Source organism: Engystomops pustulosus, chromosome 6, assembly GCF_040894005.1.
Source record: "Engystomops pustulosus chromosome 6, aEngPut4.maternal, whole genome shotgun sequence".
NCBI lineage: Eukaryota > Metazoa > Chordata > Amphibia > Anura > Leptodactylidae > Engystomops > Engystomops pustulosus.
Window position 1 is genome coordinate 67,697,035 of NC_092416.1, and position 21,917 is coordinate 67,718,951.

At 44.8% G+C, this 21,917-nt stretch overlaps 1 protein-coding gene across 1 annotated transcript; it reads right to left on the reverse strand.

The window, feature by feature from the left end:
• Window positions 1-2,790: 2,790 nt before the first annotated feature.
• Window positions 2,791-21,084, reverse strand: LOC140065766 (nicotinamide N-methyltransferase-like). The gene is made up of 3 exons (XM_072113336.1): window positions 20,838-21,084; window positions 6,285-6,492; window positions 2,791-4,161 (listed from the first exon to the last, which is right to left on the reverse strand). Exons 1-3 carry the CDS (start codon window positions 20,986-20,988, stop codon window positions 3,729-3,731), a joined length of 792 nt encoding a protein of 263 aa, XP_071969437.1. The 5' UTR covers window positions 20,989-21,084; the 3' UTR covers window positions 2,791-3,728.
• Window positions 21,085-21,917: the final 833 nt, after the last annotated feature.

Genomic DNA, 21,917 nt, shown 5'->3' on the forward strand with positions numbered 1-21,917 from the left:
ATCTATTCAGGACAGAGTCCATGCATTGTCAGAGCACATCAGATAAAAGAATATAGGTCCAGTCACTCAGGAGGTGCGGACCTTCCAGCAGGTGCCCGTGGAGCTTCATCAACCCAAGGTAGGGCTTCAGTTGGGCAGGTGAAGAAATAAGTCCACAATTCGGAGTTTGGAAGGGTACATCATGGAGCATTTATACCCCTTGTCACGGAGGCGGGCACAAACTTCGGTGAACTGTGCGCGCTGTTTCCTGACTGATGCAGAGAAATCAGGGTAAAAGGACACTCTGCTGTTAGCATACCGAATTTCTCCCTTGGTACGGACCACCCTGAGGATTGAGTCCCTGTCCTTAAAGTGCAGCAGCCGGGCCAGGAAGGGTCTTGGATTGCCCCCTTGGGGGCCAGGGCGGGATGGCACCCTATGGGCCCTTTCCACTGTGAAGAACGGGCAGAAGGTATCTGCAGGTAGCATATTTTTGAGCCAATTTTCGGGGAGGCCGACCACTCGGACGTTGTTCTGTCGATGGATGCAGACATTTGGCACTGAAGCTTGTCTCAGCATAGGCCTCTGGACATCTTCCACCTCAGATATTCTGCGTTCAGTTTCGGTGATTCGCTCTTTGGCTTTATGGACATCATGCCTTAGCAAAACAAAGTCCTGTCACAGCTCATCCACCTTGCCTTGGTGACAAGTTAGGACTTGCACCTGTTTATGGCCGCCAGCACCTCTGCAAATTTGAGGTCCACTTTCGTGGTCGCGTTAGGTGGTTCGGCGCCCTCCTCATAGCTCACAAGCTGTGGCAGGCTCTGGGAGCCATCAAAGAGGAAGGGAGAGGAGTTTGGGGACCCCCAAGGAGAGCAGGGCTTTGTGCGGGAGAATTTCCCCAACTTTTTGGCAGCATTCAACTGTATCTGCGCAAGAACGGCTAGGGATGTGGAGCATTCCTGCACGTCCAGGGGTTCCAGAGACTGAAATTGAGGATCTTCATGGACGGATTCGTCATCCGATGGAGGCGCAGATGCCCTGGACGCTGCTTTGAGCAATTTAGCCGTCTTCCTCCGGTTACCCATGGCGTCTGGGCAGAGAGGGCAGGTGATAAACAATCGAGGAGCCAAGCATCCAGTAATTAGCAGAGATAGAGTACGGGCCCATGTGGAGAATGCAGCGGCACTGCAAGGGTTAATATAAAACTGAACCTAGGAATAGGGGATCACTCTAAGTATGGAGGGCTCAGTGCCTGCTGAGCTGAACAGCTTGGTGTCCGCAAGGAAGAGGTTGGCAGCAGCAGGGGAATTACTTCCCTATCTTAGTCCTGGCTGCCAAGTCCGGCAATGGGAGGGTTAACCCTGCACGCCTAGGTCTCAGGCAGCGCAGGGGAGTTCCAGAATATGGAGCCTCCGGCAGGGTGCAGGGCCGGCTGGATTACAGCTGCGATCCTTCCGGCAGCGTGGATCGGCGGCACATTCTGTACGGAGGGGGGGTTTTCCCTCCCCCGGGTGGTCTTCACCGCACCGACAGGCAGCCGCGGTGTCGGACGGCTATGATCCTGGCTGGAAGGTGTACAGATGTAGGATGGCTGCCTGGGAAGGGAGATAGGGTGTCGGATTCCAGGAGCTCCGCGGCACACATCATCCTAGCTTGGCATCAGGCCACACCCTCTGACTTTTTTATATTTGGTATATTAAAAGTTACATTTTGCTTGATGCACTGGAGTGTTTACTGCTTTGCACACTCCTGGCATTCAGTTGATGAGCTTCAAGAGGTGGTCACCAGAAGAGGTTTTCACATCACAGGTGCCCTGTCAGGTTTTATAAGTGGGGTGTCGTGCCTTATAAATGGGTTTGGGACCATCAGTTGTATTGTGCAGAAGTCAGGTGGATACACAGCTAAGTAAAGAAAAAACGAGTACCCGTCATTACTTTAAGACATGAAGGTCAGTCAGTCTGAAAAATTGGGAAAACTTTGAAAGTATCCCCAAGTGCATTGGCAAAACCATTAAGTGCTACAAAGAAACTGTATCACATGAGGACAGCCCAAGGTAAGGATGACCAAGAGTCACCTCTGCTGCAGAGGATAAGTTCATCCGAGTCACCAGCCTCAGAAATCAAAGGTTAACAGCAGCTCAGATTAGAGACCAGGTCACTGCCACACAGAGTTCTAGCAGCAGACACATCTCTACAACAACTGTTAAGAGGAGACTGTGTGCAGCAGCCTTCATGGTAAAGTGCTGCTAGGAAACCACTGCTAAGGACAGGGAACAGGCAGAAGAGATTTGTTTGGGCTAAAGAACACAAGGAATGGACATTAGACTAATGGAAATCTTTGCTTTGGTCTGATGAGTCCAAATTTGACATCTTTGGTACCAACTACCATGTCTTTGTGCGATGCAGAAAAGGTGAACAAATGGACTCTACATGACTGGTTCCCACCGTGAAGCATGGAGGAGGAGGTGATGTGATAGTGTTGAGGTGCTTTGTTGGGGATTAATTAAAATTGAAGGCATACTGAACCAGCATGGTTACCACAGCATCTTGCAGCAGCATGCTATTCCATCCAGTTTGCGTGTAGTTGGACCATCATTTATTTTTCAACAGGACAATGACTCTGAACACACCGCAAGGCTGTGTAAGGGCTATTTCACCAAGAAGGAAAGTGATGGGGTGCTACACCAGATGACCTGGCCTCCACAGTCACCAGACCTGAACCCAATCGAGATGGTTTGGGATGAACTGGACCGCAAAGTTAAGTAGTGACTTTATTGAAAAAAATAAATAAATAAATAAAATCCCAGAATGAAAGTAGATCATAAGAACAATAATTAAAGGGCCAAAGCCACTTTCATGAATCTGATGGGCAGCGGAGTTACAAAAATAGACATATAACTGTCCCAAAGAGCCATATAATGATAAATAACCCCTTTGTGTCAACTGTATGTAACCCATATGCCACCGATAACTGTCCCTATGTGCAAAAAAATACGGTGGGCTGGCACCCATGTGACCTGGTGAACAGCCATATATGACAGCCATATATGATGAACAACAATGTATGTAGGCCATTCTTTGTCCTCAGACTTCTATGGACTTGTTCAATTTTTTTTTACGTTGATGTAATATTAAACCAGAAGCTTGCTACAGCTTTTACTTAGAGCAGAGAAAAGATGGCAACATTTTTAACTTCTCGTTTAATCTGATTTCTAAGCAAAATCTGTCTTGTTTCCCAAGATAGACCTTTAAAAACTAATAACTAAACAAAGATAATTATAGAGAGAGTAACTGAGTGGGAGACAAGCTGAGACATACATGCAAGGACATTCTGCTGAAGGTAATAGTACACTTTATACCCTATCCCAAATGCTTTATACATAAAATAACTGCTCTAATGTCCTCTGTATTGGTTATGAGTAGCGAAAAGGTTTGTTACAGCAATAGGTTTGAATGTGATGTACCAGTCTGTTCTTTACTGTACTACTATAACTACATTGAAATTGATGTGCAGCCAAACACTATCTTTAGATGGATGCATTTGACCACTCACTGTCCTCACATTTAATTCCTGGGAAAGTCACTACTGAACCCTGTGGGGGATTCAGCAGTAACATGCTCACAGAAAGCATATGGCTCCACAACAAAACCACTTGAGGTATAGTGGTAGAAGATCTGTGTAAGATAGATGTTGCCTTGTGATCAGTTCAGGCCAATTGATGCAGTTGACAAATTACCTTTAAGTTTCTACTCTGTCCTGGTTATTTTGTGAGCTGTAAAGAATATGACTGTCTTATAGTCAGTGAGGTCACTCACAACTGTTCTCTTTTTAACCTTAGAGGAATCGATTATAAAGCCTTCTCCAACCAGAACATTCCTGATATAATTTTCATCATAGCTGAAAGAAAGGTACTTGTCTCCCCCAACTGTATAATAAGTTGTATTAGTAACCCCAATTAATATGAGGTGTCCTCCAGGTTTCAACAACCTTGAGAACTTCCTGATATATCTGATATAATCATCTTGGTCTTTGCTGATATTTTCAAGGAGCAAAAAACTAATGACACAATCTGCCAGCGGTAGGACCAATGGTTCTGTCATATTTTCTTTCTCCAGGTCACATTTCATAACATGTTGCAGTGCTGATCTCACTTTTCCTTCTTTATCTTCTAACTGGTCACTAATTTAAATAGAAAAAATAAGGAAAGTTATTATTCCACTAGAATGAAAGCTCAGCATCTTCACATAGCTTTGGATTGTTGGCTTTTATTATGCATGGATTGACTCAAAAATAATCATCATAATGTTGAACCCTCTAGAACAGTGATGGCAAACCTTTTAGAGACTGAGTGCCCAAACTACAACAAAGACCCGCTTATTTATCGCAAAGTGCCAAAACAGAAATTTAATTTGTGATTTATACTCCCTTCTCTGTCACAGTTTTCATTGATACCAGCACCTGAGGACACCAATAATGCAGAAAATAGTCCCAGGTACAGCTGTCACTTTAATATAGCTCTGTGCACAGCAAGTCCTGGGCTGTCTGGGACTGCAGGAGTATACCTGGAGTCATCTCTGGTGATGGCCTGAGTGCCCACAGAAAGGGCTCTGAGTGCCACCTCTGGCACCAGTGCCATAGGTTAGCCATCACTGCTCTAGAATATATAAAGCTGAGTGTATGTATATATATGTGTGTATGTCCGCTAAAGCAGTGTTCCTCAACCGCCGGTTCGTAGTCTTCTCTTCTTTTACTTAACTTTCATGTTAATACACTGCTCTATTGACGGCGAGCATCATCATGTCATCACATCGTGTCTGCCGACAATAGAACCAAGCATTAATGCAGAAGAGAAGTGAAGGAAGAGAAGAATGAGGAAGGTAAGTATTTTTTTTACAGCTGGGACATTAGAAGCAGTGGGAGCAGCTTAAGGAAAGGGGAAACATGGGAGGGGGCATGCTGAAGAAAGGAGACAATGGGGGTCATTTATTAAGGGCCCGATTCGCGTTTTCCCGACGTGTTACCCGAATATTTCCGTTTTGCGCCGCTTGTACTTAAATTGCCCCGGGATTTTGGCGCACGCGATCGGATTGTGGCGCATCGGCGCTGGCATGCGCGCGACAGAAATCGGGGGGCGTGGCCGAACGAAAACCCGACGTATTCGGAAAAACCGCCGCATTTAAAAACCGAAAATGTGTCGCATAAGGACCGCTTACCTTCACCTGGTCCAGCTCGGTGCATTCCGGCGCGATGAGTTTACTTTCAGCGCAGCAGCGCCACCTGGTGGACGGCGGAAGAACTACCTTATTAAATCCCGGCCGGACCCGAATCCAGAGCGGAGAAGCCGCCGCTGGAACGCGAATGGACCGGGTAAGTAAATTTGCCCCAATATGTGATAGGGGACTGACAGACAGGCTGTGACTGGAACTGACTGACTGACAGGATGTGACAGGAACTGACTGACTGACAGGATGTGACAGGAACTGACTGACTGACAGGATGTGACAGGAACTGACTGACTGACAGGATGTGACAGGAACTGACTGACTCACAGGATGTGACAGGAACTGACTGACTGACAGGATGTGACAGGAACTGACTGACTGACAGGATGTGACAGTAACTGACTGACTGACAGGATGTGACAGGAACTGACTGACTGACAGGATGTGACAGGAACAGACTGACTGACAGGCTGTGACAGGAACTGACTGACTGACAGGCTGTGACAGGAACTGACTGACTGACAGGCTGTGACAAGAACTTACTGACTGACTGACAGGCTGTGACAAGAACTTACTGACTGACTGACAGGCTGTGATAGGAAATGACTGACTGACAGGCTGTTACAGGAACTGACTGAAAGGCTGTTACAGGAACTGACTGACAGGCTGTGACAGGAACTTAGTGACTGACAGGCTGTAACAGGAACTTATTGAATGACAGGCTGTGACCGGAACTGACCAACTGACAGGCTGTTACAGGAACTGACTGACTGACAGTCTGTGACAGGAACTTAGTGACTGACAGGCTGTGACAGGAACTGACTGACTGACTGACTGGCTGGCTGTGACAGGAAATGACTGAAAGACAGGCTGTGACGGGGACTGAGACAGGCTGTGACAGAAAAAATATTTTTATTTCTATTTTGTTAAGCTATTTACTATCCCGGACAATATATAGTTTGCTACTGACTTCAACAATAAGCCTCCTAAACATATTCTATTTGTGTATTTTAACTATTTTACAATAGCTACAAACTTAATAACAATGGGTTTCCTCTAATATTAGGCCAAATATTTTACCTGCTTCCTTTTATGTCTGCATGAAGTTGTGCAGCATGTCCCCAGTGAAATGCTCCTGTACGTGTGTCCACCCATCTCTTCAGCTCCAGGATGCATCTATCATTGACCTTCAGGACTATCATGTGTTTGAAAAACTCACAGGCTGCATACAGATGATGAATCATGGAACCAAGGCTGAGGTCTATCAAGATATCTCCTTTAATATGACCTGTAGAAAATATTGAAACATTTAAAGGGAACCTTTCACCGGGGACCTCATTTTCTCTAAAGACAGGTTACAGAAGCCTATTCCTACTACCCTACCCTATTCCTACTTGCATAGGGTATTGAAACCTGTCCCTGCTAAAGATACTCCTGGTGACAGGTACACTTTAAAACACTATATAATTGGAGGGGGCGTGGCCTAGCTATGGCGGAGACTAGACGCATCTTTTGCTAGCTCCTGCTCTATCCCTGAGATTAGCTGTGTACCACCGAAATCCAGCACCCAAATCTTTCTAAAATGGGACCCAAGAAACGTGTGGACCCCAAGGTCTCCAGCACTCCCCTAACGAGGACGAACACGAAGGGGATCGGGAAGTTCCTCACCCCTGTGACAGCGCCGGCGGCCGCACCACGAGGTCCTGAAATGGTGGTCAGGTCCTCAACGGCCGGGACCACACGCTCGCCGACATCCCGAGAAGGCCATATGGAGGCTCAGCAGACGCCGGCCGGCAGGGGGAGGGAAAGAGCCGGACCCCCCGAACAGCCCCGACACCGTGCGCTGGCAGGGGCGAAGAGTGACTCACCGGAGGGAGCCTCCAAGATGGCGGCCCATCTTGGTCCCCGCGCTCTGTCTCCGGGGAGCGGGGCGCCGCGGGACAGCGCAGACGAATTCAAGAAGAATGCCGCCAGGGTGGCAGGCAAAGAAGAAGTGAGAGTCGGAGGAAGGAGGCAATCCCCCGATGACCTGCTGACAGGTCCTGCGATCCCGCTGTCGGCGGGCCCGCCGGAGGAGCCCGGCATCAGCACCACAACTCAGCAGGGAGCAGATTCATGCCAGCTGCTGGAGGTGACAGAGGTGGGTGCTGCCTCTGATACTGAGCCCGGAGCCCAGATAGCGGCACCATTGGCCCAGGATGTGGGGGCCCGGGGGCAGAGCTTCCTCCCCTGTTGTGAGTGTGGGGAACACTCATCTGTCCCCTGTGCACACAAGACACAAATTCATAGGGGGAGCACTACAGGCACCATGAGGCAGCATGAGAGTGGGGCTTCCAATGCCACAACAGGGCCACACACATCTAAGCAGTGGGCAGACCCACATGAGAACATATGCTCCCCAGCCTTGTGGTCCTCGCAGGAAGGGGAATGGCCCACAACACCAACCAGGGGCTCTCCAGCAGCTCTAATCCCATCTCCCTCTGTCCCACCTAGTGGGCCCCAGGACACTGGGGGAGCAAGTCTTGCGATGTCTCCGTACTCGGACAGCTCTTCCCTCTCATCAGAGCGGCCGCAAATAATCCTAACACAAGACTACCCTCCAGCAATGCTGACACAAGAATTGGGGGCCTTAGCAGAATTATGAGCCCTCCGCGCACATCTTCGATCTATCCCTACTAGGGAGGACATGGAAAGTTACATGGCCAGGCTGGAGCAGTCATACGCTGCAGAATTAGGGGTGGTGCGAGAAGATGTTCATAGAGTGGCTGCCAGAGTCTCAACTGTGGAAGACAGTACTTCTACCCTTATCAATCGTGTAGATGCTCACGAGACTATGTTAGCTACCCATTCTTTTCAGCTCCAATTTCTAGCAGATCAGCTAGACGACACAGAGAACAGAGGGCGTCGTAATAATATTAGAGTGCGGGGTTTACCTGAAACAGTGGACAACTCCAACTTGCATAATACTCTACAGCAAATTTTCAACTCCCTTTTGGAAGTCCCGGCGGCAACACGTCTGGAATTAGACAGAGCACACCGTTCCCTACAAGCTAAGCCTGCGGCTCAAGATCCACCGAGGGATGTCATCTGCAGGGTCCACAAATATCAGATCAAGGACGCTATTATGGCCAAAGCCAGAGAAGCTGGAGAGGTTGTTTTTAAAGGTACGCGCTTACAGCTGCTACCAGATTTATCCCGCCTCACCTTACTTAAACGTAAAGCCCTCAAGCCATTTCTGGAGGAATTGAGAAGAAGAAACATTCCATACTCATGGGGGTTCCCATTTCGTTTACATATCCGACATGCAGAAAGGAGATACACTTTGCAACATCCAGTAGACGTTCCGGGTCTATCCGCTGCCCTAGGGTTTCCTGCTCCTGCCATTACGGAATGGCCGAGGCTTCCAATTCCGGAAGGCTTAAGAGGTGACGCACACCCAGCTCGGCTTCCAGCGAGACCCCCTCGTCAAGGTGGACGAGGGGGACAGAGAGGTCGCGCTGCCCCTCCGCGCCCGGCTCCGCAGCAGCAGAGAGTTCTCCGCCCCCAAGATAACCAGTAACTGTTTGACGTGTTTTCCTTATAGTGATGGCTCTCCTGTTTGGTCATCTGATCGGAGGCTTTGAGATATGTGATGTTTTTTCTACGATTTCCTGCTCACCACATTATAGTCAGAGGAGGGTTGATTAGTTTGTTTAAATCAGTTCCTTAATGGGTCCAAATGCATATATGTGCTGGATATGTTCACATTTTATACATTTTGCTACGTCAGAAACAGCTATTATAGGGGGTATACAGATTTTGTCTTTCCTTCTTAGCTGGACATTTCTCCCAGGGGTTTGCGTGTATACTTGACTATACACGCGTAGTTATATTGTATCCCGACTCGGTTAATTGTTCATCTGTATTTTGTACTGTCTTGTTCTTTGTCCAAACCCCGTTTTTGTGTTTTGTCTCGGAGTGCTTGTTGAGTGAGTGTTGTCTATTGGTCCCCACTTTCTTCCTTATCTTCCTCTCTTTATTTCTCCAGCTTCCTTTTCTGTTTCCTTTTGTATTGAACGATATCATTATGAATAACTTGAGGTTATCCTTCTGCTCCTTTAATGTTAGGGGACTCAATGCGCAGGCAAAGAGAGGCCAAATTTTGTATCGCCTTAACAAACAGAAAATTCTAATTGCTCTCTTTCAAGAAACACATTTTGTGGCGAGTGCGGTGCCTACCTGCCCAACAAATTGGTACTCTAAGTGGTATCATTGCCCGCATCCTGAACGGAAAGCTGGGGGGGTATCAGTGGCATTCCACAAGTCCCTGCAATTTACACTGATTGACTCCAAATTTGACCCTGCGGGCAGATATATGTTTTTGAAAATCAAGGTACAGGGCTTTCTTTTCACCATCGCTAATGCATATTTTCCCAACTCTGACCAGGCGTCCTTTGGCGTGACATTGCTACGCTTGCTGGCGGACTTCGCGGATGGTTCAGACATAATTCTGGGCGGAGACTTCAATATGGTGATGAATGCAGACCTGGACACAACTACGGGTAGGTCATCTGTCTCCTTTGCCAAACGACGCAGACTAAAAACGGAGCTTCGTGCCTTGCACCTGGTGGACATGTGGCGCACTTTACATCCCTCTGCTAGAGAATATAGCTATCACTCCCTAGCCCACAACACTTACCATAGACTTGACCATATATTCTTTTCTCACAGGTTACTTGATATGCTCCCCAGATGTTCAATAGACACTTTTGTATGGTCTGATCATGCCCCTATCTTTGGTTCTCTGGAGGGGTCACCGTGTCCAGTGCGAAGGGGTTCATGGCGCCTCAATGATCATCTATTGGATGATCCCTTATGTGAGGGGGAGGTTAAGTCAGCTATCCGGAGCGCAGTGGAGGAAGTCACCTCGGGCACTACTCCCCCCATACTTGCTTGGGAGGCGGCTAAACACAAAATACGAGCCATTTTTATGTCTCATGGGTCCAGATTGAAGCAGGAGAGGGCTTACAAACTTAGAACAACGCTGCGTGCCCTGGCGGATAAGGAATGTATTAATAAATCTACTCCCTCAGAGACTTTGAAGGTGGAAATATCCTTGTTGCGGCAGGAAATTCTTACCATTCTAGACCAGAAATACAGGTGCGCTAGGGAACGCATGCACAAGAACTTTTTCGAATATGGGGACAAGTGTGGAGCCTGGTTAGCGAAAGCAATACACCCCCGCACCCCGACCACACACATTTTCTCCATAAACTCGCCAACTAAGGGATTGGTCCACAAGGAATATCAGATTCTAGATGAATTTTCCAAATTTTACTCCACCCTGTATAACATAAAAGACTCTGGGTCTGAGACCTCCTCTTCAAGTACACTATCTATTGAAGAGTACCTGGAAACAAATCCACTACCAAAAATCCCGGTCACGGAAGCGGAGAGCTTGGAGAATAATTTCTCGGAAGAGGAAGTGGCACTTATCATTAAAAATCTTAAGACGGGTAAGAGCCCGGGCCCAGATGGTTTCACAGCCAGGTTTTACAAGTCCTGCAAAACCGAGCTGCTTCCCTTTTTAACTAAAGCATTTAATTCGGTCTCAGAGGAGTGCCCCTTTCCAGACCAGGCGTTACAGGCTTACATTACTGTCATTCCTAAGCCAGGGAGAGACCACACACACTGCGGTAATTTTAGACCAATTTCCTTACTGAATGTGGACACTAAAATATACTCTAAGCTATTGGCCATACGACTCCAACCATATCTTCCCTCCCTGATACATCAGGAACAGGTTGGTTTTGTTCCGGGGAGGGAGGCCAGGGACAATACTATCAAAACAATCTCCTTAATTGAAAGGGCAAAATCCTCTGGCACATCTATGTGCTTGCTTTCCATAGACGCTGAAAAAGCGTTCGACTGGGTTCATTGGGGGTTTCTAGAAGCTACCCTAAATTCCATTGGTCTAGGCCCCCGGATGAGGGAGAAAATTCGGGCACTATATCATGGGTCTTCAGCAAGAGTAAAAGTGAATGGGTCATTGTCCCTGCCGTTCCCAATCTCAAATGGGACTAGACAGGGGTGTCCCTTATCCCCCTTCCTGTACATATTGGTAATGGAGTCTCTGGCCATGGCATTGAGGAACAACCCTAACATCAGGGGACTTCAGGTTGGACAAGATGTCTCTTTTTGCTGACGACTTACTGTTGTATGTGACCAATCCTCAAATCTCTCTCCCCTCAATACTGAAGGAATTTGACACATTCAGTAAATTGAGTAACTTTAAAGTCAATTTACAGAAATCAGAATTGTTAAATATTTCCCTCTCGCAGGCAGAAATAGAGCATTTGACCTTGAATTTTCCCTTTAAATTGGCTAGCACATCCATTAAATATCTGGGGGTGCAAATCTCCTCAGATTTAGGTAGCCTATATGCTCTAAACTACGAACCGCTACTGAAATCCATCATTACTGACTTAAGTAAATGGAAGGGTTTGGCACTGTCATGGTTTGGAAGAATGAATGTCCTAAAAATGGATATTCTCCCGCGGTTGCTATACCTGTTTCAGACGATACCCATAGACATCCCAGGCTCCTTTTTTGTGACTCTCCACAAGTTATCGCGCCAATTCATATGGCGGGACTCTCCTCCTCGCATGCGGAGGAGTCTCTTAACAAGACCTAAACGTTTGGGCGGGCGGGACTACCGGACTTTGTCACTTATCATAGAGCAGCTATAGGGGCATGTATACTGGACCTTTTCCACCATAAAGAAAGAAAAATTTGGGTCAGGTTAGAACTAGTTCTTTCTTCTCCTCATGCGCTGGGCTTCTTCTGGCTCCCTCAGTCTGTCGCACTTCAGTCTCTCCCGCTCTCTTTCATGATAAAAAGATTGGTGCGAATCTGGAGGAAGTTTGCGCTTAGACGGGGAATAGTTTCTGTCCCTGGTCCTATGACTCCTCTCCTGGGAAACCCCCAGTTTGAGCCAGGGGTCCAGTCTAATTCCTTTTTGGGTTTGGGTCAAGATGCCCTACCTAGAATTAGGGATGTGGTGTCCGAGGATGGGATCCGTCCATTGGCCGACATTAGTGCAGGAACCCGCCCGGGTCACTGGCTTAAATATCTTCAACTGAGAAATTTTGTTTCCTCATTAGCACCAACCGCTACACTAACAGCTACTCTTACAACGTTTGAAGAACTCTGCCTTACCAAAAGCACACTCACCCATACCATTTCGCTCCTATATGGCATCTTCTTGGCAAAGGAGACTGGTGACGCAAGACCATATTATGCTAGAGCCTGGGAAACAGATGTGGGTAAAGAACTGACGTTGGAACAGTGGGATACAGTATATACGCTGACACATGTCCTCTCCTCATCATGTAGATTGCAGGAACTTAACTTCAAAATTCTTTCCCGCTGGTACAGAACCCCGGCTAGGCTAAAGCAAATCTATCCACAGGTCTCGGACCAATGCTGGCGATGTGAAACTGAAACGGGCACAATGTTGCACATTTGGTGGAGTTGTCCTCTAATCGCTCTCCTTTGGCGCGATGTTAATAATCTGTACAATGCCTTAACTAAATCTAACCTGGCCTTAGCCCCGGAACAGGCTCTCCTTTCCGCCTTACCTGGCCCTATTACAAAAATTAAAAAGGGTTTGCTGAGGCACTTTCTGGTCGCGACGCGCCAGATTATTCCAAGGCATTGGAGGTTGACTACAACACCATCGAGAAGTGACTGGGTGGCTGCTCTGACTTACATCCAAAGGATGGAAGAGCTCAAGGCGATTGATGAGGGCAGAGTAGCAATGTTCTCTTCCATATGGTCCTCCTGGATGGCCTTTAGGGACTCACCTGCCCTTGTGGCATGGGTCTCCTCTGGGGTGGTGCCCTAGGTGCTTGGACCATTCACGCTCTCTAGAGGACTTCCTCTATACTTCTGCTTCCCCTTATTGTCTATTCTAAACTTGATGTATGTAGTTCCCAATGTTGCATGTATGATTGTGTGGATGAAGATGGATATATGTAGTGTTTTCTTAGTTAGTTTAAATGCGTTTTCATTCTGACTTTGACCTAATTGATGCAGCTTAATTGTTTCAATTTACGTAACGATATGCCTTATTAGGCACAGAGATTAGAATTGTAAGTTACCTTATTATATCATTGTATAATTGTCATAATGCTATACTATTGTTGGTATTTTTGGACTGTCCAAGTTTTCAGTCCTGTGTAATTTGTCTTGTACTTTGCAATAAATGTTTATTGACCATAAAACACTATATAATTGGAAAATTATATTCCCTGGCAGTGTGAATTATAAAGTGTTTATTTTCAGAATGGAAAAGCAAGGCAAAGTTAAGGCATTGGTCAATTAAATCCCAAAGTGTCCCTAAAGTTGCATTGGATTGTCTTAAACCTACTGCACCTCACCCCGTTCAAAGCAGCAAGAGTGTCTCAGCCACAGGTCGTGGAGCTTTCCCTAATTCTCTGATATCTCTCCTTACTGGGAATCCATGGGCCATCCACATGCCTCTTCCCTAGTTGCAGGCAGAGTTCTCACATGCCCAACAGCTTCTGTTGGAGGATGTGGACAGCGGACCTTATACCAGTGATTTTCAGCCTGTGTGCCACGGCACACTAGTGTGCCGCGACTCATGGTTGAGTGTGCCGCGGGGAAAGTTCCCTGAACTATGGTGCCCCTGTGTAGCGCTGCCGCCGCGCCCCTGTGTTTCGGCCCCCATACTTACCTACAAGCCCCGCGTCGGTGATCCGCCCATCTTCTGTACCTCCTGCACCGCGCAGCCCATGTCACGTGACCCGAGGCGTGCGGTGCAGGAGCTACAGAAGGTGGGCGGATCGCCATTAGGAGTGAAGGTACGCGGAAGAAGACATCAAGGGTAAGGATATAATTATTATTATTATTTGTATAGGGAAGGCAGCTAGGGTCTTTTATTTTATTAGTAAAGGGAGGCTGGGGCTTTTTATTAGTAAAGGGGGGCCTCTAGGGCCTTTTAATTAGTAAAGGGGGGCCTCTAGGGCCTTTTAATTAGTAAAGGGAGGCCTCTAGGGCCTTGTAATTAGTAAAGGGAGGCCGCTAGGGGCTCTTAATTAGTAAAGGGAGGCCGCTAGGGGCTCTTAATTAGTAAAGGGAGGCCGCTAGGGGCTCTTAATTAGTAAAGGGAGGCCGCTAGGGGCTCTTAATTAGTAAAGGGAGGCTGCTAGGGGCTCTTAATTAGTAAAGGGAGGCCGCTAGGGGCTCTTAATTAGAAAAGGGAGGCCGCTAGGGGCTCTTAATTAGTAAAGGGAGGCCGCTAGGGGCTCTTAATTAGTAAAGGGAGGCCGCTAGGGGTTTTTTATTAGTAAAGGGAGGCCTTTTATGACTGTTTTAGTGTCATTTTGTGCTATTTTGGTTGGTGGTGTGCCCCAGGATTTTCTAAGTATAAAAAGTGTGCCGCGGCTCAAAAAAGGTTGAAAATCACTGCTTTATACCATGATGAAGATGAAACCAAAGTGGAATTCTGCTGCTTTCTGCAATTACTGACATGGTGGTGGTCACAAAGCCCTAGGTAGACAGCAGACGATGCAGAAGCTTGAAAAGGAGCATAGCCCATAGACACAGTGTGGCTTGCTACTGCTACTTGCCTCAAAGGATCTCCTTTGTGGGGAATTTTTAAGCAACTTTTTAGCAGACAAATCATATGCCATTTCCATGCCATGCTGTCAGTTCCTCAAGCAAACTATAATCTGATCAGGCCCATGGCAAACAAAACATGAGCTTCAGTGGATGACAAACCGAAAAAAACATGTAAAACTGAGGCTCCATCTACTGCTTCAGTTGTCTAAGCCTCTACCACCATGGCAGCAGGCATTGCTAAAACTCATCTGTCTGGACAAAAACCCAAAGTTGTGAGAAAAATTCCTCCCAACACCTAGAATAACTCCCTGGATCTACGGAAACTATTCACAAAAACAGAAACTTACTAAAAAAGTGTACAGAATATAGAACTATTTACAAATATATGAACTATTTACAAAAAACTTTGTTCCCATTCCACTGGAGCAATGGATCCTGGTCAACCACACAAACCTGCGTAGTTGCATGATGTGTGTGTGTGCATTTTCACCACTCACAATCTGCTGCTTTTCACATATCTGCATTGCAGAGAAACTTTGACCTACCCACCCAACACTTCATATGTGATTTACCAACTTGGAGGAATGTAACTTTAGATATGCTGGAAATGTTGTGTAACAGTAGCAGGCAAAAGTTTAGTTCCAGCTCCAGAACACCAGATTGAGACATAGTAGTGACCAACAGCACTTCACCACCAATGACTTTACCTTAATTAGGAAGTTTTGTGCCTTGCTGCACTGGTTCCAATATGAAACATGGGAATGTGAAGGTGGGGGAGACACCTCGCAAAGAGGAAAGCTTATCTGGGCAGTGAGAAGAAGGACCATGTTTTTCCCATTGGAGGTACAAATAGTGCTAACATGGATCCTTTAAGATATTGCTGTATGATGCTGGTACTGCCAACTATACTGAGATTTTGCCTTTAAGATATTACTGTATGATGCTGGAACAGCAAAATATATCAACATTGTGCCAGCACTGTAGCAGGAGCCTAATGCAGTTCTTCACAGTGCCCTATGAAGGGTAATCATTTCCAATTCCCACCAGTCCCTAATCACAGCAGCCTCTTACATTTACCTAAGTGCTCTATAAAGGGCAATTGTTAATATTTAGAAATCTCTGCCTATCTGACTGAAAGAGAGTAACATCTTTGAGGCTTCTCAGCAGTCAGTCACCAGATTGCATTGTGGTACAGAGGGGTTTTGCGTATAACACCCTCCCCCACCCCAACCCCCATCTAGAATCGCTGCTATTGATGCAACTAGCCAATAGCAGCAATATACATCACCAGAGGGCATCCAGGTATTAACACAGGATGATGCTTTGTGCTGTCTAGGACAGAACCAATCATTAGAGGGCATGACTGATCAATATTTGCTCCTTTTTTGTTGCTTTCCTTGGTGGTTTTTTAACCCATCTTGTATGTGTGTTGCAACAGCTGAGCACTGATCATTAGCATTTTACTGATCAGCATTTGCTCATTTTTTGTTGTAATTTTTTTTCCTGCAGTAAAAGTATTAGTGGTTACGGTTTATTCTTTTATCCCCCCCAAACATGTTGAAGCACAACATGCACACTCTCTTAAATAAAGTTTACACATGTTAAAGCACAACATTTATACACAACACCCCCCACCCCAATAAAAATGTCCAATTCATCGCAAAGATCTTTTTCAGCAAAGGAGACTTATGCCTTCCTTGCTGAGACTGATTCTGAAGAGGAGGATGCTCCATTCCTTTATTTTTCCTTCTCCTCTGGTGATGAGGGGGCCTCAAGAAGGTGCCACAGGATTACAGCTGCACATGTTCCTCCACCCGCAAATGATTCTTTATGGACCCTACCCCCTGAAAATTATGCCCCAAACTGCTGAGTTTGTGGGCAGCTCAGGAATTCATTTTGAGACTGATTGCCTCACTGAAATAGACTTTTTTAAATACTTTTTTCTCTGAGGACCTCATAAATCTCATGGTGTCACAGACAAATTTATATGCTAAACAATTTTTTGCACAAAACCCCACATCATCATTCTCTAGTTGACCCCTGTAGATGCAGTAGAGATGATATGGGGTCTTGTGCCGCACATGGGTATTGTTAAAAAAACAGAGATTAGGTAGTATTGGAGTACTGATGTTTTCTACAGTACTCCAATTTACTGCACTGTAATGACACAGCCAAGCTTTGAGGCAATTCTAAAATTTTTGCATAACAATAATGCACAATGCCCTCCTCAAAACAACCTATCTTTTGACCGTCTATATAAAATTAAATTAAATTAGGCCAATCCTCGACCGTTTTGCACAAAGTTTGTCGAGGCATACACCCCTTTACAAAACATCTGTGTAGACGAGTCACTTGTACATTTCATAGGCAGGTTAAAATTCCACCAGTACCTGTCCAGCAAGAAGGCAAGGTACGGAATCAAATTGTACAAGCTTTGCAAGAGTACCACAGGGCCCTATGGAAAACAAGGAAATGGATTAAAAAGCTGGCCGTGTACATTGTACAGATGGCACTGTAAAACTCTTACATACTGTTCCAATGTGCAGGTCATGCCGTATCATTCCTCCATTTTTAAGAGGTGATGATTAAGGCACTAATAATTGGCAAGAAAGACCAGGGCCCCAGTACCTCTGGATTAGATGTCCCCCCGTGTTGTGCCAGGGCAACATTTTCCCGTTGGAATACCCCAGATTGCTTCTAAAGCAAGGAAAATATGCTGTTCTAAAAAGGGGGATTAGGAAGGACACTATTTACCACTGTGTGACTTGCCCTGACAAACCTGGCCTCTGCATAAAGGAGTGCTTCAAGATATACCATACAACTCTTGAGTAATAACACTTTTGTTGTGAATTCATTACAGTAAAGGGAATTATTGTAACAACTTTTAACAAATTGCTCACTATACCCCTTGATTATTTCCTTGCGGGGTGTATTTTGCTAAATAGGGTCACTTGGTTTTATTTTTTTTAGGTTTTCTATTTCCCCTTTAAGCCTCTGAAATTATTAGCACATCCTTTGTAATTCTCCTAGTTCTGCTCAAATACACATGGGCTTTATCATTCAGAGCCCTGTTGTATTTTTTAGCTAGTGTTTAGGACTTCATGTTGGATCTTTCTCACGTCAGGCAACATGGCTTCCCAATCAGAGAAATGACATTTCATAGGGGCACAAACTGGACATCACATAATGGACACAACGAACTTTTCAGAATTAATTGCAATTTCCATCTTGGGCATCTATTGCACATCATATTTGGAAAACCACCTCTGTGTTCAAAATGCTAACTACACCATACTAAATTCTCCAAGGGGTGTACTTTCCAAAATTGGGGTCACTTTTTAGGTTGTACCCTGTTTTATACCACTAGGTCTCTCCTAATGCATCCTGACGCATGTAAAGGATTTCTGGCTTCTAAGAGTTAAACATTACTCTTTCCCTCTACTGTGCACCCATATAAAATTTTATCCCTTGTGGCTTACACATCTAAGAGAAACTGCTCATTTTAGAGCTTACTAAATTCTCCAAGGGATGTACTTTTCAAAATTGTGTCATTTATTGGGATTCTCCTGTTTTGGTAACACTAGGGTTTTCCAAATGCATCCTGACATATGTAAAAGATTTCTTCCAAATTTGGCTTCTAAAAGACAAACATCCCTCTTTCCTTCTGCTGCATACTCATACAAAATTTTATATTCACATGTGGGGAAAGTCTACATCCGGGAGAAATAGTTTATACATTTTGGGAGGGTTGTTTCATCTTTTATCTCTTGTGGCTTAGAAAAATTGGAGGTAAAATTGACTATTTTGGAGTCTGATTGGATCAAAAACCTGTAGCGGAAAATACACATATTCCACTCTGTGTGTGTTATAGCTGAGATGTAGCAGAGTCATATACTAGTAGAATGTTCTGAAGTTAAATGAAAGTGTAGAGAAACCCTGATAATCTAAGCACATTGTCAGCACACAATACAATGCCAATGCATAGCCTAGGTAGGAGCCTGCTCAACTCACTCAGAAGCTACTGCCCAGGTAAGCTTTGTAATTGCAGCTGAAAACCACTGCCTGGGAGAGCAAGAGTTAAGATGTTTCTTGTTCTTAACCAATGATATCCTTTGTCTTATTGTAAAGCAAGGTGGAAGCTTATTGAAGAGTGCTCCAACCTGTGAAGTATAAAAAACCCTGGTGAGCAAGTAGCACATGGTTTTGGTTAGAGTATTCAAGGAGCAGAGGAGAGTGCAGCACATGCCTGTGCTTCTGAAGTCAGTGTCACACTACCAGGAGGAAGAGGTATCTCAGGCCAGCTGCCTGACACCTGTAGCTAGTCAGGAAACTAAGCTAGAGCAGAGGTCCACTGTCCGGACTCGGCTTTATCTTTAGCAGCCCAGCATGAAGTTACTACCCGGCTATGAGAAACTCTTCCTGCAGGAACAGCTATCTCCTACCAGCTTCCCAGCCTATTGTTAATGTTAGACTGTTGCCTGCTGTTGATGTTCAAATAAAGAACTGCAAGATTTGCACAACATGCCTCTGCATGATCCCTGGATCAGGCTGTTCACCATCATGGGCTCCCCATCCTTCATCATCCAGGGATCTCAATATACACTTCAGGCATTACCCCAAGGAGAAACTCATTACATCAGCCTCTCCCTTCACTTTTCTTACACACACCATCTGCTGGAGACCTGCCAGGCTGTAGGCCCGTCCTCCGTTCTCAATACCAAGCACCGTGACTATAGTGTGCCCAAGGCCATATAAGCCAGCCACTCCGGGTATTCTGGGCCCCAATTCACTCCAGCCACCCAAAGAAAGGCTAGGCCATGGTAGGGATGTTATAACAGCATCTCATAGCACAGAGGAATCATGAAGTGACTGCTTAGAGAGTCCCCACCCACACTCTGGAATTTTACACTGACCATTACTGAGTGATAGGATCTAAAACAGCAATAAAACTGAGTAAGATTGTAAAATAAGGGGTTAAAGAACCCTAGGGGGGTTAAAAAAACCTAAAAATTCAAATCACCCCCTTTTCTCTAGAAGTCATTCAAATATAAATAAACATTAAAAATCATAAACATATTAGGTATCACCGCATCCCAAAAACGCCTGATCTATTAAAATAGATTAACTTTTTTATTGTGTCTAACCCCGTAACTGAAAATAGTGCCTGAAGTTAAAATTTTTTAGAAACAATTCAATAAAAAGTGATCAAAAGTCCATACAGTCCTAAAAATAGAAGCATTGAAAACATCATCAAAAGTCGCAAAAAAATTACAACCACCCACAGCTCTGTACACCAAAGTTTGTAAAATTTATTAGTGCCACAAGATGGCAAAATCCAAAAATGTCTTTATTTATTTTTTATTTTTATTGAGATTTGAAAACAAAAAACCTTTTGAATTTTTTTATCCTCGTGATCGCACTGACCTAAAGAATAAAATAGACATGTCATTTGGGGCACACAGTGAAAGTCATAAAATCCAAGCCCTCAAGAAATAGTACAAATGCGGTTTTTCACCACTTTCACTGCATTTGGATTTTTTTTCTGCTTCCCAGTATACGGCATGGAATATTAAATACCGCCACTATCAAGTGCAATTTCTTACGCAGAAAACAAGCCATGACAGAGCTCTTGTAAAAATAAAAAATGTTATAGATTTTTGATGGTGGGGAGTGAAAAATGGAAATGCAAAAACAAAAAAAGGTCAGGTCGTTAAGGGGTTAAAGTCAATATGAGAATATGGATTCATCTATATTGCATCAGTGTTTAATCAGTAAATACAATTATTCATATTATTTCTATAGGACAAAAACAGATAAGTTTTTATATAGTGTAAATGAAATAACCGCATGCTAATACAGTTCATGTATATGTATACTGAATTATCATACAGATCCTCGTAACAGATCCATAGATCCATATTACACACATGTCACAATTCACTTGTCGGAAACAATTCTTCTTTTACAAAAGAATAAAATTAAAGACAATATTAAACAAAAAATACATACCCAATGAGAAAGTTTCTGTAAGAGTCTTCATTGGAAATATCAAAGAATCTTCCGCAAAGATCATTTCAGCTTTATCTGAAAAGTAATATTCTAAATGTTGTCTGGAATCGAAGCCATGTACATTATAAAGTTTACGGGCAGTGGAATCCATTGCCAAATCTCGTATCTCTGGTGGAATGACTCCCTCTCCCTCTAGAATCTATCTGCTGCTTGTGTTTCTTAAGAACACCTGTCACATCACGAGTCAGTCCTGAGAACATGTGATGCTAAACATAAGATATACACTTGCAGTGTTATCTTCAATTTCTGATCCTTAGTGCACAATAACCTAGAATCAAACAGAAAGCATGTCCGCAGGCTAAGATAGGTGCAGCCTACATATTGTAGGCCACAACTATATTCCAATAAATAGATGAAATATGTTGAGGAGCAATTCATAAATTGGTGGATACTAAATTCTTCTCCTGTTTGGTTACCGGAGAAAGATTTCTTTCAATATCAGTAGTTGGAACAGCATTTGTAGTTTATATGGGCGCATTGAAAGAAATTTGTTTCATTGTACTTTTTTTCAAGCATAATTTGGTTGGGACCAGCAGACCTTTTAGTGTTTGGGATCTTCTATATATAATTTTGGGATGTTTTGATAAATCCTTATTGAGAAAGTATTCAGAAGTGCTCAGAAGTAGTGGACAGTGTTTTTTCAGGATGTTGGTAAAAGTCTGATGGTTATTGTTGTAACTAGTGATGAAAACTGGACAGTTATGAGAGGTTTCGGAACTCTATTCTGTTTTAGCAGAGGGTTTCAGGCACTCAGCTTGTGTCAGATCGAGGGCTCTTTGGAATTCTGCCTCAACTACGGGTATTGAAAAGCCTTTTTCAACCAGTTCCCGCCATGTGACGTAATAGTACGTAACAATTCGAGAGCGGGTGCATGGGGAGGGCTGCATTTTGCAGCAAACAGTTACCAGTGGCTTCAAAAAGATGGCGGTGCATGGGCTCTACATTGTGCCCCCTGCATATTCAGATAATACACTGCAACCCTTAAATATATTATATAAATTACCATAAACTTCCCCCTCG